This window comes from Silurus aristotelis (genome assembly GCF_946808225.1).
Source record: "Silurus aristotelis genome assembly, chromosome: 4".
Lineage (NCBI taxonomy): Eukaryota > Metazoa > Chordata > Actinopteri > Siluriformes > Siluridae > Silurus > Silurus aristotelis.
In genome coordinates this window covers 14,559,896-14,577,227 of record NC_139577.1, presented here as the reverse complement: position 1 = coordinate 14,577,227, position 17,332 = coordinate 14,559,896, and the positions used below count along the sequence as shown (strand labels likewise).

The 17,332-nt window shown below is 38.0% G+C and overlaps 1 protein-coding gene across 3 annotated transcripts in view; it reads left to right on the top strand.

Moving 5' to 3' along the window:
• gfra4a (GDNF family receptor alpha 4a) overlaps positions 1 to 17,332 on the top strand; it is a 112,712-nt gene that overhangs the window by 89,202 nt on the left and 6,178 nt on the right. For all 3 annotated transcript variants that reach the window (XM_083540250.1, XM_083540251.1, XM_083540252.1), the window contains exons 2-6: positions 7,328 to 7,606; positions 7,783 to 7,863; positions 13,441 to 13,786; positions 14,994 to 15,103; positions 16,051 to 16,185. In XM_083540250.1, the coding sequence (XP_083396376.1) occupies positions 7,328 to 7,606; positions 7,783 to 7,863; positions 13,441 to 13,786; positions 14,994 to 15,103; positions 16,051 to 16,185 (951 nt within the window). The remainder of the gene's footprint in view (positions 1 to 7,327; positions 7,607 to 7,782; positions 7,864 to 13,440; positions 13,787 to 14,993; positions 15,104 to 16,050; positions 16,186 to 17,332) is intronic.

Sequence of the window (17,332 nt, the reverse complement as noted above, 5' to 3'; positions counted from 1 at the left end):
TTTGTTAATATTATAAAATTAGTTTATATGATTCGAATTCTTAGATTCTGTATCTGCAGAGCACTGACACTGCTACTTGTCACCTTGAACATAAGACCATGCTTCTCTGAGAAAACAGTTATAAATCATACACTAGAATTACCTTCATCTTTGGAGCACATTCATAAACTATCTGACAGTGTAGAGTCTAACAATAACAAAAACCTAATTAGAAAAACATTAGAGCAGTACATTCAGCAAATTCACTTCCTGGATTCCTCACTAACACAACAATAGGGAAAGAGAATGTGAGTAACCTGTTTTATGCTAAACATGTAAAGTTAAACTTACTGCAAGGAATAAAAGGAACAAGAAAGGAGTGCACCAGAATTCTGTGTTAGAGATAGGTTACCCCTCCAAACCAGCCTCCCACCAACACACAGTCATGGGTCAGACAAAATTGGAATAAACTATAAAGAAGCCATAAATGCTATCCCACTCATATATAATGCATACAGTATACACATATAGAGTTTTACAAAGCAGTTTCACTATTGTATATTCAGTATGTGTATGGAGCTGGTATAAATATGCTATCCTGCTAAAAAAATAAAAATACAGAGCCTGAAAAATCTCAATTCTTATTTATACTTTTAAATGTGTGTGTGTGTGACAGAGCTAGCCAACAGGGGGTTTAAAGGTTCACACAGTCAAAACACGATAATGTCATGTTTGGCAAGGTTTTCCTTACAAATATAATATCTGCTCTGCAGCAAACTGTCGGACTCTGGGGTTATGTCATTCTGTGTAAACAGGATGAAAGACAAATGCACAACAATTTTACAAAATTATGATGTTGCCTACGAATACAAAAAGGAAAGATCCCTGTCTTACAGCACTATTCCGATGCTGGTATTGTTTGGCTTTTGAGAGTAAAAGAGCAAAATTCCTGAACATACATTTGATTTAAACTTTTATGTGAATTTCACAGTTCGCATGGCTTAGATGTTATATTCACAGTGTGAAAAGGTTAAACTTGCCACTTTCATGAAGAAATGTAGAAACACACATGTTTATACACACACACACAGACACAGACACACACACACACACACACACACACACACACACACACACACACACACACACACACACACACACACACACACACAGAAACTTCCAAATGTTTATTTTGCAGGAGCAGCCAAGAGAGAAACATTATTGCAGCTCCACACTGCTCCGCTGCTCCTCAACAGTCCTGTTCAGTGAAGGATTAATTTCTCATGCTCATTCTGCCCAATTCTATTTTCCCTTCTAGCTCACAGCGGAGTTTCCTGAACTGTGGGCTGCAGTGCAGGTGCTTAAATTTAATTTCCATTATTGTGTTCACTACTCTTCTGGCCTGTGCTCTAAAAATACTTTTTCTTCAAAGTTATAAGTTATCAAAAAAGGACTTAGCCAATATATTATCCATGTTCAAAGAAAATTGAAGCTGATCGATTTTCATTAAATTTGACCTGTAATAAGGAATAAGTTTAACTTAAAATAATGCTTTGGGCAGGGTTTGAGCCCACAGCTCAAATTTTCATTTAACTAGCCCTCAAGTTAAGTAAATGCCCAGATTTATAGCTTGGGAACATCTGACTGGTATGAAATACATATAGTATTATGGAAAAACTGCAGTCGCTTCTTTATCCCTTATTTTTCTTGTCACTGCCTAAAATTTTATTTGTATTTCTAAAAATAAATAATTCACTGTAAGTTGACCCTATTATATACGAGAGTTGATATTTTGCTAACTGATTCTAATGTCTCTTTTATTGCAGATTATTATTATCTCTGTTATTTGAGTCCATTGGTGAAATCACAATCTTTGCCTTATTAGTTATTCATTCCAGATGTTTAGTGTTGCACTTACACTTTGGGTGCACAGCTGGATATTATCATGGCAAAAAAAATAATAGTGCAATTATTATAGCACTGCCTTGTGACAGCTTCAGGGGCCCTGGTTTGATATTGAGTTTTGGTTAATTCCTGAGTATGTAGAATTGCTCTGGGTTCATTGGTGTCCTCCTGGTAGCTAAGCGACCGGAACCATTGGATGTTTTGCTTTGGATCAAGTTATAGGATCATCTTATTTTCCTGCCACTAAAATGTTATTGTTTTGTCATCAGATATCTCTAAAAGACAGGTGCTTTTGCATACATACCAGAATATACACACGCACAGAAACAAATATTGTCAGGAAATGCTTGGAGACTGCTTGCAGTACTGGCCTTCGGACACAAATAATTGCTACATTCGTTGTGTGTCATATTCTGCAGCTCTTGTCTGTGCGAAAGCCAGAGAAGTGGGATGATGAGTAAACAGTTCTGGGACAACAATGTAAGCTGTTCAGTGTGAGTGTGTACGTGTGTTTCTGGGGCTCTCTTAGCCTGTAGGAGACGTTTTAGAGTTATGTGACAGGTTCCAGCATCATCACCAGGGAAAGGGGGCAACCAACCCTCTCTACTCACATATTAAAAGTCCTGCACAAACTTGCACAGGAATATGACGGTAATGAGAAAACCATGTACCACTTGAAGAGAGATGCCAGAGCAGGGCCCGCCATTTTGAAGATAATTTGCAGGGCTAAAATGTACTCACTGTGTGTGCCTGTGGAGCGAGATTCATTTTGTGTGGGGTTTTTTTTTGCTTCTGCTACGTGCTTTACACCTCACACATTCACCTTACACACACACACACACACACACACACACACACACACCTACAGTATATGTGACCCATTTCAACATCCACTTTCAACATCATGGGGTCCCATGAAACCTGGGACTCCAACATTAATTGATCAAGTTCACACATACACACACACACACAAAAGATCTGTGCACTTAGAAACTAGATAAACTTGAACTAACTTTCTGTAGACTACTAATTAGATCCTTTTTCCCTATTCTCAGAGTGCCACTTGGCATGTTTTCCAAACTAAAAAGACCAAGAATCATTAGGAGAAACCAGCCCACTTTATAAAATCAACCAAAAACCCCTTTACTAACTGTGAAAATATATTCTAACACCCACCTATTTTGTTACTTCCAAGTTTACATGAATTCTTGTGTATATGTGTGCATTTATACAATAACGGTAGAAAAGCAGTAAAATGTATGCAACAAGAAGTAACAAATAATAATTATTTAAACTTTTTCAGTTCAAAAAGCCAGCAACTACTTAAATTAACTTAAATTAAAGAGGGGACCCAATGGTATTTCATGCATTCTTTCATGCATGAGTTATTTACACTGTTACAGAGATTCTTAAGCTAAATTGCATGTATGACTGAGTATTTCTGTGCCAAATACATTCCTTCCGTGTTCATATAAGTTTCAAAAAAATATTTTTTTCGAGTATGGCCCTTGATGACATTATAAAGAGTGCAATTTCTTGTATGGGCACTTCTCCCAGAAGAGTGCATACAGCAATCAGAGCGAGAGCAAGAGCATGCCCATCAACGTGCGTCATTCAGTTACAGAAGTCATGGGCAGAACTGCACAAGACTGAAGGAATTGCTGGAGAATAATATCTTCAAATAAGTGTATTTTTGGGTAAAAGGGAAGGGGAATCTTGTTCAGTACTTACAATATAGACAAGTCCTGTCATAGTCATTGTTGTATTTGTTCTTGATCAATTTGCAGCCTCGGGATCCGATTCTGGATCAAATATGTACAGCTGGATCTGATTGGTAGCCATGGTAGTTCATTTAAGACTATAAAGTTTTGTTTCTGTTTTATTTATAGAAATGTCAGAGCATTTTCATGAGAGTCTTTAGCTCCGCCCATGGCAAGCCTCAAGGAGCTCGGCTATTTTTAGAGAGAAGCATAAAGCTGTATATTTCTTTTATAAATCTGAAAGCTAAACACTCTTCAGTGATATAAATGATGCAATACTACTCTATACAGTAGGTACTCTAAATTACCATGAGATTGGCCAAAATGGGGTGTGCTTTGTTCCCTTTTAACTGACCCTGGTCCTGCCAATCACAATGCAATTAAGCAGTCATGCTTTTCTTTGATCTCATGTTATTGGAGTAGCACTGTTATAATTTGTTCTGAATATGTCCACTCGTCCTGTAATGTTAATGAGTAGCAGTTTAAAATATAGTGGGTGGGCAGAGACAGTTCGTTTTAGACTGTACATTAAGATGGACAATTATGCTGTTTGTAAACTGTAAAATCTTACTAAAAAGAAACATTTAACATTTACTTCACAAATTAATAAAGTTGAGAAATAATACTATTAATAACCAACAAATTTCAACAAATAACCAACAAGTTTTAATTACAGTTACAATATACTTATGGAAAAGAATCCATAATAAAAAGTCTTTCTTTCTTTCTTTCTTTCTTTCTTTCTTTCTTTCTTTCTTTCTTTCTTTCTTTCTTTCTTTCTTTCTTTTTTTTTCTCTTTCTTTCTTTCTTTCTTTCTTTCTTTCTTTCTTTCTTTCTTTCTTTCTTTTTTTCTTTCTTTCTTTCTTTCTTTCTTTCTTTCTTTCTTTCTTTCTTTCTTTCTTTCTTTCTTTCTTTCTTTCTTTCTGCACATGAATACAAAATGCACCAACAGACTTTTTTGTATAATAAGGGGAACGTGTCTGTTGTGTGAGAGAAACAGAGGCATACTGTGAAGGAGCCAGTCACACTGAGATAGCATTTTAACACTGCAGGGACAGATCACGTGCCCATGGACACACTCGCATACGCAATAATCATCCACACAAGGAGTGTACGTATTCAGCACTAAGATCGAATTCAGGTGTAATTGAGGGGAAGAGCTCATACTAGTGATCTGGAATGCAGAGTTTGAAACGTTCTGTACTAACTATTTATTTGATCCAGATTCCAGCTGCCCAAACTCTTAATGGATTAGATTCTAGTTGAGGACTCTTGGCGTAATTCATCTGTCCTGCAGATAGAGAAGTGCTTATCATCATTATTTTAGCCCAGAACCTTACCTTCATCATCACCATCGTGTGTGTGTGTGTGTGTGTGTGTGTGTGTGTGTGTGTGTGTGTGTGTGTGTGTGTGTGTGTAGACACGCATTAACTTCAGTGCATAGATGTGAAAGGTATTAGAATCAATCTGGAGGACAAAAAATTGATTGCTTTTGGCAGGCTGCTTTGAAGCAGTAGGAGTATCGTGCAGAGGCATTCATGGATGCTTCAAAGCTGCATCGCACATCATCAAATCATTTCATAAACAAATGACCTGATTATAGAATAATCTGTGCTTTGGGTTGATCTTATATACGAGATTAGCCTCCTTTTTGTCACAAGGGGATTGCTGTTAAAGTGACTCATCTGGATTGCATGTTTGTTTTAATGTGAAGTGCCAGATCTCAACAGAGCTTCTTCTTATTCCTCATCTTTTTTTCATGTTTCTCTTGTTCCTTCTTTGTCACTAGTTAGCCTGGTTTCATAAACCCTCATCTCTCCACCCACTGCACTGTGAATCACACAGTGTCAGGTGCTGCAGTGTTTGTGAAAAACACTAAAACTACACATCTTAAACTACATCCCATTCAGTAGCAACCAACCATTTAGCCATGGTTAATCTAAAGGTAAAGCAGGACAGACTGCATAGTACATTACACTATTAAGTACACACACTGGGGACTGTATAAACTAAACAGTACCAAAGCATCTCTTTTACATATAATATAAGTCTGCAAATACTGACTGAACATCTGGCAACCGACAAAATGACAAGCGGTTGTCAAGCAGTCTTTTCTTAGCAGCAACACACTCATTTGACTGCTTGCAACCGTCCACGCAATACAGCAATACTAATGCTTAGCTAATTATCTCCAGTCTTAAAATAACAAGCTCAATCTTATAGTCTCTAATCACAGAAAGAAAAATGTTCCAGTTCTGGAACATTCTGGATGATTACAGTGGTACGCTGGATGATAAACCTTGCCTGACATTATGCATGGCCAGACCTGTTCCAGTCTTTAGATCATGTATTTTTGTGTGTTATTTACTCTTGAAACATCATGATATCAAGCGAGAAAGTCACTGTGCTGTCAAGCATAATGAAAACATTGCGTTCTCAACAATAATGAAAATATTGTGCTCTTGAGCATAATAAAAACAGCAGCAGAAGGTAGAACTGCATATGAGTGATATCTGTTTCATGAAGGTCTGATTTTTTTTTTTTATTACCTAATATGAATTATTTGATGTGCAGTACACAATGTATCGATCATTGCGGCTGTGTGTTACTCTAGTGTAACACAGCTGCAATGACTAGCTTAGTGTAGACTAACAGAGATATTAAATTCATCAACAATGCTCTCAAACTTTTCATCAGAGACACTGTATTGTGCGCTGAACACAATATAATCTATAGTACAGCTGAATGTGGACAAATTAATGTCAGATATTAACGATCCCTTTATGCTTTAGATCCTGTGGAATCAAGCAATTATTACTGAATTTTCCAATTTCAAAATGTATGGTCTCATATCCCACCTAGGCATCACTGAACCTTTAAGTGTCAACTTCAAGCCCTTATAATGCCCTGGTAAGGTTTTCATTTCAAACTACCTTTTTTATGCCACTCAAAAATAGAATATTGGTGCAGTAAAGTTATACTTTTATTATAATTCCTGTAGCATTTAAGGCCATTAACTATATTTTCATTTAAAATCCCAAACTGATATGTAATCGATTATACCATGTACCACGTAAAATGCCATGAGGCTACAACAATGTGCAACTAATAACAATTCTATAAATGACAACTGGTCATTTTCAATCTGCTGCTTGACTCTATTTTATTATTCAATAAATTACAGAGCCTATTTACTTGAAATAGCATCAGTTGTTTAATCTAACACAATTCCTTTACCTAGAGAAGATCAGATTCCCTGTGGATATCAGTGTCATATCATTCCCGTGGCTACAACAGTGTGAGGTTTGGTGGTTCTGAGCCACCATGGTGACATGCCTGGTGATTATGCAGGTCATAGAAAAACTGGGACATTTTTAGCTTCCAGGTGTTACAGATCTTTAAAACACACAGGTCTGAATTAGAATGCGGTGATAGTGGAGGTAAATTGCTTTGCAGTGAATACTAGAGCATGAATGTCTATGCATGTGTAACCAAACTGCACAATGTTATCAAGAGTTTCTTCTTAACCCAGAAAAAGCCATGTCTGTGTAAATATTGCGTGAGCCTCCCCTAAATATGCCTCAGTGCTGAGTTCTTATGTGTTTGCTCCAGGTTTTCGGATCATGGTAAACACTTTTATATGATAAAGAGTTGATATATAATTACCCATTTCCTTTGTGCAGGAGTGCCCTGGCTAGTGTCAGCAGGGCAGTGGGACTGCCTGACTGCAGGCGATTCATGCTCCAGTGATGAGGCGTGCAGTCCACGACTACGCACTTTGCGTCAGTGTGTGGCAGGAGGGGGAAGCGTGAAGCTCGGGCCAGGGGCTCGTAACCACTGCGAGAACGCTGTAACTGCTCTGCTAGCCAGTCCTCTCCACCGATGTCAATGTAAACGTGGCATGAAGAGGGAGAAAAACTGCCTCAGCATCTACTGGAGCCTGAAGCAGTCTGTAATACATGGTAAACACACACATGGGTCAAAACAAACATTGACAAAATCACTAATACACATAGAGTAAACCATGATGTGCCTGAAGCTACTTTACTGCATAATTAATTTCCGTGTGTGTGTGTGTGTGTGTGTGTGTGTGTGTGTGTGTGTGTGTGTGTGTGTGCATGTGTATGTGTATTTGTAGGACTGAACCTTGTAGAGAGTTACCCATATGAACCTGTTGAGCGAGGGTTTGATTATGTTCGGCTGGCATCCATCGCTGCAGGTATGTAATTTACACACACACACGCACTCATGCATGCACACACACACACACACACACACACACACAGACACAGACACAGTTATTCAGTGTAAACATCTTCTAATCTGTAAAGAATGTTGAATCATATTAACTTGCAATTAAACCAGCTTGTAGGTTAATTTTTGTATAAATTTTCCTGCTTTTCTCTTTGGGTCCATGACATATCGTTGTCTGCTTATCACACATTTTGTTAATATGTTTTCAAGGTGAGAATATTTTTGTGATCATTACAACTCCCTGTTTACTATATAAAGAGGGTCTCACACACACACACACACACACACCCACACACACACACACACACACACACACACACACACATACACACCAGGGATAAATGCACACCATTCACCTTGACTGTTGATTTCTGTAAAGCTGCTTTGAGACAATGTCTGTTGTGAAAAGCGCAATACAAATAAAATAAATAAATAATATAAAAGAAAAATCCAAAACCATAGTATTCAGTCAAAGCTGTTGATAATTCTGCTAAACGAATGGGAGAGTTATACAGCGATGAGGGTAAGGGATGGAAATCTGGACCTCCTGATGGTCCCTACAGAGTTTAAGGAGTTCATAAAAATAAAATGAGAAAACGGAAGCAAAATGGGATGACGGAGTTCAAAATGGGGATTGAAAGGTACATGGTGATCTGTACATTTTGCTTAATGCTTTCTCCTCACCTGCCAGCAATCTTCTTGTCTCGCCATGAATACACTGACAAATGCTCAAAACATAGTTTAAAAAGACAGATGTTATTGTGCAGCACAGAAACACAAATAAAACTGTCAGTTTGTCAGTCTGGGGTTGTAGGTGCTCGAGGCATGAGCTGAATTATATGGTCCTGGAGGGCAGAACATAATGAGATAGTTACTCATCAGCAGCTTCACTCACACACACACACACACACACACACATGCGCGCACACACACACACACACACACACACACACACACACACACACACACACACACACACACACACACACACACACAACATATATGCACAACTACATATTCTGCTAGTAAAGGCATATATGAAACAATTTAAATGTGCTGGGAATTTTGAGGATGAGAAAATGGATATGACTGAGGAGCATAGATTAATTTTCTGCCAGTAATTGTTGTGATTTAAATGTGGACTATTCAAGCATGAGTTTGAACGACTGCAGCTTTCAAACACTACAAACACTTAGCAATCACACATTTACTTAAGATTACTAACACATATGCACCCATGCACACATTAAATTGATAGAAGGAGTTTTTAATACGGACAGAACTTTCAATGGTACATAAGTAATGAAATAACTACTTAAACAGTATGGCTTTAAATTGAGTTGTAAGCCACACACAGGGAATAAAATGTAAAAACAGAAAACAATTCAGATACCATGGTCCCATGCAAGCAATATACTATAATCATGCTCAATGTCTATTGAGTGTGTCAAAGCATAGGCAGGCTCCATAAACTAAAATATTCCCTAAATGGGGTCAAGGGGGAAAAAAAGCATTTTGGGAAATTAAATAAGAAAGCAACATTCAGATTTAAAGATACAAGTGTGAAGACACAATAAGACCAAGACACAGCAAGGTCTACACAGCCTAAACTCTGAAGTGTAAACTGCAACAGACTAATGACAGGAATGGAATTATGACTGGAACAAAAATTAAGGCATATTGCAAAATATAAACAAAAGCACTTGCTGTGCTGGCAAGAGCATTGCACACAGAGAGGAGGCATTTGGGACAGTTATATTAATGAAGAAGATATTTTAGAGCACATTATAATCATGAAACATATAGTATATTTTGAATTACAGTTTACATGTTTTACACTTACTTAATTAGTGTAAAAGTATATTATTTTTACTGTGAAAATGGGGAGTTTAATGGCAGTAATAGTAGGCAGTATATGCCATGCTCTTATAATACTGCCACAAGCTGATTTGTTTTGAGTTTGAGGATATTGATTAGAGAAGAATATCCAGTAGACTGAGGAACTGAGTAGAAACTGAACAGTGAAAGTTTTAAAGAGTGATTTATTTTTAGTAATCAACAGTAATATCCCTTGCTTTAATGTCAGATTTACCTGTAAATAAGATGTTCGACCAGTTTTATTACTCAATGAGAGCGGCCCACACAAAAGCACACGCTTTCATTGCACAGTTTATGTATGTTTGTTTGAGTGTGTGGGTTTGTGTTTAAGTTAAGGCTGGAACAAGGGAGGCTTTTAGAACAGTATTTTATGTGATGTTATGATACAGACAGAACGAGTGCCTGTAGTAGAATAAATAAGCGCTGGTATAAGGAAGATCAGCAGCCTATTGATCAGTGGCCTATGCAGAAAAAAAAATTCAGTAATGATGGATGAAAATCAAATGGTGACAAACAGCTCTCTGATTAGAATCCTTCTGCACACATGGCTGTGACTGGAATGATAGAAAATAACGTGTTGAAGAAGAAAAAGAAGGTGCAAAAGGCGACGACGAAGAAGAAGAATTCGAAAAAAATTTAAATCTGTCTTGAAACAATTCATGAATCCTTCACCGCGCACTTTACAGTATAGGGGAGCTGCTCAGCACAGTAATTTTAGAGGGTTGTTCCGAACTGATTTGATTAAAAGCATTTACTTTGAATGGCCGTTGAAAATAGTAATTTTTTAAAGAAAACAACACTTTAACTACAACATTAAAAAAATGGCCATGGCAGCAGGTGTGCTTTCTAATAAATGGGGAAGAGGAAGTACAAATCTGAAATATTTAATAATATTAAATTTTAGCTCACATGCACAGCTGAAATAACTTAAAGAGGTACTGTAGAAAATGTTTTTCGGGCAGGTTTTATGTTTTATCACTAGTTAAGGTCAAAGCTAAAAACCTGTTACTTGTGTGTTTGTGTTTGTTTGCCTTTGCAAATGTACACATTTATTCTAACAGAGACTCCTAAATGAAATTGCGTGGGCATGTTTTTGTTGCTTAAACCATCTGTTCATCATTAATATATTGCAATACTAACACTTGTATACATGCAACAGAAAAACAATGCCTTCAGGTCATGAAATGGTATTGTGTTCCAAACATGCAATGAATGGATACTCTTATGGGGGGACATAATGTTGTGTGGAGCATTTGGATGGAGTATGGTGAAGAAGAAGAAGAAGAAGAAGAAGAAGAAGAAGAAGAAGAAGAAGAAGAAGAAGTAATAGTAAAAAGAGTCAGAAGATGGAGGAGCCTGAGCGAGCGGATGGGAGAAAAATGATGCAAGAGAGAATGATAAGCAGAGCTCTGTAGCAGTAATGTTACCAGGCTGTCTCAATGGTCTACATTAGTCTGCTGTGAAAAATGAAGCAGCAGCAGAAGCCGTCTCAGCTGGGACATTCTCCCTGATACAGAGACCAGACTCATTCAACTTTTATTCCCACTCATGTTCTATTCATTAGCAGCACACGGGCCATGGAGGACTGGCATCCCCTTATAGCTAACCACATCCTATATTAATTATTAGTGCGTGAGGGGATTTGAAATTGGTGTTGTGTTGTAATAGGGGTGTGAATCTTCTGTTTGCTTTTCTCTCACCGTACACAGACTATAGTATAATACAAAAACTATACAATTAGACAAGTAATGATTTGATGCACTTCAGTGTACTACTTATCACTACTCTATGATCCAGTTTAGCATGGATACGATTTGATTGAGGCTTGATTTATTTCCAACATGGGAAAAATTAGAAAAGAGGGGTTTACTCTCTCTCTTCCTCTGTCTCTTCCTCTCTCTCTCTTCCTCTGTCTCTTACTCTCTTTCTCTTCCTCTGCTTTTTCACTTGCTATCACTTTATTATCTGTATGTGAGAATGAAGTTAGACAGGGTATTATTTATCAGGTGTTAATTTTGTAATATATTTTCTGCAGTAACAACTTCAATAATGGCTTCAGCAACACCTTGAAAAAAGGATGTTAAATGGGAAAAAGGCTTTTGTATGTAGGTGCAAAAAAGACTGCTTTACTTTTACTCTGGGTGATAAAGTAGCACATGCAGTACTACACTCTGGTTTCTACTTTTTACAAACCTCATATAGGCTATGAAGGCAGAACAGAAAGACTGAGACTCTTCACCTCAGCAATTTACCTGAGCTTGCCTTCCTGACTGCAGCGTGCTCGTGTCGGCAATGAAGGAGTGATTTTGTTATTGATGCGCCCACAAAAAGCAGCTGGAGAAGAAAAGGCTGCAGAGAAATGTCTCCTGCCACTGCAGAGCTAGTCCATAAGTCATCAACCATATGACTCACTTCCTTCAAAAAGTGTAGACCACACTGCCAGGCAACTGATAAACTCTACGGACCACAAATAAACTTCCTCAGAAATGGTTTACTTCTCAAAACTATATAATAAATAATGAATAGCACAGGTTTTTCTGTTTTGGTTTTCTACAGAAGTAGACTTTTTTAGATTTTCAGCTATAGTTCTGTAATATACTCTGCTTTAAGGCAATGATTAGGAAAGTAACAGTGGTTTTATAATGATTTTTATATTTTTCAGCACTGGACAGTTCCTCTGTAGGTATTGTGAAACTAAATGGGAACCTTTGTATGGAGTCAAGTATGGGCCAGAACTATTAAACAAAATAGGATTATTTAATTTAATTTATCAATTTAATTACAAGAAGCATACACCCAGAATTGTATTGGCTAAATAAATGTGGCTGATACCACAACCAGGCCTGCTCAGGGATTCACAGTGTCTCACTAAATATTGCTTACTGATCAGACTGAGCTGGAATACCAGAGCTGGGCTTGAACATGTTGGTTGCTACCTGTAATCATTGTTATAAATAAATAAAGCTTAGAAACTTATTTTATTTTTAACAATGCTTACAGGTTTGTTAGGCTTATTTTATTTTGCTTCTAAATGCATTTTTTGCTTCTTAAATTATATGTTGTTTAATTGTATTGACCTACACATGCCAAACTGTGACAAAAACAAAACAAAATGGTCTGGCAAAATACACAAACCAAAATGACAGAATAAATAAATTATTAAGTAATATTATATACATACATATACATTTCTTACTATTTGTATCTCTTTAGACTTTGAAGCCTAATATTTTTATATTTATAAATATATATATATATATATATATATTTTTATTAATACTTTTAGCATTAATTTGGTATTATTCATTTGCTCCACAAAGCAGTGTGCCGGTTAGGCTGTTAAATTAAGTTTTCAAATTGCACCCTGAAACCCACAGACTAACATATTCTATATAGGATTCTGAATAACAAGTTAAATTACTGATTCAAGACATTTTAACACATTTTGCCATGTGGTTTTCGCTATTTATAACTACATCAGCTATGATTCAAAATAGCTAATTTAGGGTTTTTAATCCACATCAGTGTATATGTTGGCACTTGGTGGCAATAAATGAGGTGCTCGTTCTTACATGCAGATGCTTACATACAGAACCTCACCTACATGCTCCATGAATGAGCCAAATAATCGATGCCTCTGCTTCTCCTTCACCCTATTCTGCAGAGTCTGACGCAGGTATGGCGGCGGTGAATCATTGTCTGGATGCGGCTAAAGCCTGCAATGTGGATGACACGTGCCAGAAGCTGCGCACTGAGTATGTTTCTGCCTGCATCGCTCCATCAGTGAGAGCCGGTTCTTGTAACCGTGTCCGCTGCAACAAAGCCCTGCGAAAGTTCTTTGACCGTGTGCCACCTGACTACACACATGAGTTGCTGTTCTGTCCGTGCTCAGACACGGCATGCTCTGAGCGCCGTCGCCAGACCATCGTCCCAGCATGCTCATATGAGGAAAGAGAAAAACCCAATTGCCTGGCTCAGCTCAGCATCTGCGAAGATGACCTTGTGTGCAAGTGAGTACACAATCCATGTAATACTAAGCTCGCTTTCATTTCTTTTTACCAAACAATGATGGATGATTTACAGCCTAAAACCTCAATATCATATTAAATGGTACCAACCAAAACCTGTCTAGGATGTTGGCAGCAGTTTTTGGATGTTGTCTAGAGGCATCAAATTTTGACATGTTATTTGACATAATATTTAGCAGTCCCACAGCCCCAGTTTCGGTTAAAGGGAAGTGGTATAGTGAATAAACATCCTTCTGCTTATTGCTTTTCAGCCATCTTGTGGTATGGGGCTGTTCAAGAAGACATGGTACTTAGCTAGTAAATTAGAGTGGGGCCGAGAGGGAGTACTCTGACAGCAAAAGTCACTCCATAAGACTCTCATTGGAGTTGAAAATGAGAGCTCAGCTCCCTATCCCCCTCCCTCACACACACTCTTCATGTCGCAAACACAAATGCTTTCATCTATCTCTCCTATTGATCACAATCCTAGCACTCTCGGCCACTGGCATGCATGAGACACAGCACATCACACAGCATGTGCACTTACTGCCACTACCGTCTCATTATCATACGCAATCAGGACTTATAGACAGCCCCTTTAATCAAATGGCTGATTTCCGTTACTCAGTTCTCTTGACTGGTTAAATGTCTGGAAGCAATGGCAGCACTTCAGCAGTTTTTTGTTATGCCTGCCATGTGGCTGATGACAAAAAAGAGACACAACAAATCAGAAGGTCTGTGTGTGCATGCAAGTAGCGAGAGAAAAACAAAGAGAGGATAAGTTTGTGTACAACAGGACAGATCATTTTTGGCACATTCCATCCACCTTTATTTCTGCTGTGACATCTGGTTTTAGCAGAACTCAACAGATTGCATGTAATACAAAAAAGGTGGTGTATCATTTTTATGTTCTTAATTAATTCGATAGATCAGAATGGCTGCTTTGTCATTGGCACATGTTTCCATTGTCTTATTATTTGGAGAATGCTAATGCCAAGAAATTTTGGCCGGATTGACCCAAACTACCTTCGACTTCCTCATACACAAGTGGAAAGGGTGGGTGTGTGTGCGTGTGTGTGTGTGTGTGTGTGTGTGTGTGTGTGTGTGTGTGTGTGTGTGTGTGTGTGTGTGTGTGTGTGTGTGTGTGTGTGTGTGATGGAGGAATGTGCTGGCTGGTTGAATGATGGATGTGTTGTTATGATTCCCCCAGATCTCGTTGGGCCCAGTTCAAGCATGACTGCCAGCCCTCAGAGCTCACTGCCAGTGGCTGCCAGCAAGAGAACTATGGGGCCTGCCTCATTGCCTACACTGGTCTGATAGGTGAGAATGTAAAAAAACATTTTAAAAGAATCAGGAAAAGCACAAAAAATATTCAAGCATACAACACTTCGAACAATCTTATTTTAAAAGCTATTTGTTCACTTTATCTAGTTGACTTCTACCACTGAGTATATATGCTTTATTATGATGTTTAAGTAGAAGGGGTATAGTCTGAGAAAGTGGAAAAGGCAGGGGTGTAGGAAAAGAGATGTAAGGAAAAGTAGAAAATAGGCACATGGCCTAGTTCTTTAGCATTAAATCTTGTTGTAAGATGTGCTGTGCAAATGTTACACTTTTGTGTTCTGGACAAAAGAAATCGATGTCTTTAAACAAGTCCATCTCAGGCCACAAAAGCACCAAAGTGCAGCACTTCCACTTTCCCCTTTTTCAGCTGAAGTCAAGTCTCACTCCCCATGCAGACAATGAGTACTACAGCGGCATTTTTATCCCCTACAGAAAATGCTTGCACACATCTCACAGAGCTAGAACTGTCTAGAAAAAACTACAATCTCTAGTTGACATCCATGCAGACAATTCACAATGGATAGCAGAAAAAACACATACACAATGTAGTCATTTTTTTCTTTTCCCGTCTCTGGGCCTCTCACCCACGCACATTGTACAAAGGTGTGAAGGTAAAGATTTTCCGAACCTTTCAGCACCACCACAGCTGTGATGATGGAGTAGTAGATAAAATGATTGTCTAACAATGTGTGAAATCACTGCAAACTGGGTTTCTGAAAGGCAAGCATGAGGAAGAGTAGTCTCTCTTCAGAGATGCCTGCACACAGTGTTCTGGAACATTTCAGACCAGTCACATTTCAATGCAGTCCACACAGTTAGGAATATTCCGACTAGGAAGGAATAATTTTGCTTGTATTTATTTATTTATATTATAAATGATCATTAAATGTTCTTTCTTTCTCTCTTTCTGACTTCCTCTGCAGGAACCACTATCACCCCAAACTATTTGGATAACTCCACATCTAATGTGGGGCCGTGGTGTTCGTGTGCAGCCAGTGGGAATCACAGGGAGCAGTGCTATGACTTCCTTATCCAGTTCCATGACAACATCTGTCTAAGTAAATCCCTTTTTTTTTTGTGTAATGTACTAAATATGGCACTTATTGCATACAGTAGCACAAACCTGAAAAGTGGTTGACTTCACTGTTGTCACACAGGTGCAATTAGGCATAGAGGGCCACCATTACCATTTTCTCTCCCTTTCTGTTATTTTAAATATACACAAAATTATTGATGAACATGTTCACAATGTATTTATGCACATCACAGTTTTTTCTCTTGAAGTTGTGACTTGATTTTCAGCCCTCAAGAAAATAGACTACATGTACAAACCTCCTTGTTCCAGTGGAGGTCATGTACTAGAGCTAAGAATATCATTTGGACCAGAATGCCATTAGGCTGGAAAAGCAGAAGCTTTCTGTATAAAGTTTTACCCTATAATCCTGAGTGCTTAAAGCATGATGATGTACAGTATAATTGGGCCTGCTGTCTTGGATGGGAAGGATGGCACTATTTTTCTTTCTCTGTTGATTAGTGCAGCACCAGCTGATCACAGACGTCTATCTGTTCATGTAAACAGATGCACAGTTGCACTTATGTTGTCATGTGAGCAACAGATTTAGATGTCTCAGAGGAAGCACTTGTTAGGGCTTTGCCGGGGTGTCAGCTGTCATGTGATTACAGTAAACCTACATACAAAATACAAAGATTCTGTACAGTATGTTGTTCAGCAACAAATATAGCACTATAAATGTTGGGCTAAGTGTCTCATTTTTAGAACCCAGTTCTGGTTTAATATATACAACAGAACACATATTGAACCATTTATTGGTTCAATATGACCAGTCATGGGTCATTTCCCACATATTTCTGTATTTCTGGGTTATTTTGCCTATTTATGGATATTTATGACCCAGATGGGGATTTATCATTTATTTACCACTTTATTCTAGTGGTCATGTTGGATCCCAAAACTAACCTGGGCATGAATCACGAATACCAAATATGGGTCACAAGGTCCATCACCATCCACTTATTTGCAACATTAGCTGAGAAATATGGTGCATATCAATTTTCTGTTATACATTAAGCATGTGATGTTCCAGGAGTAAAAGTAAACCAAACACTGACTTCTAATGACAACCCAGGCATTATGTTGCATTAAGCAAAAGTTTGATTAACATAATATTTATTTATAAAATATAT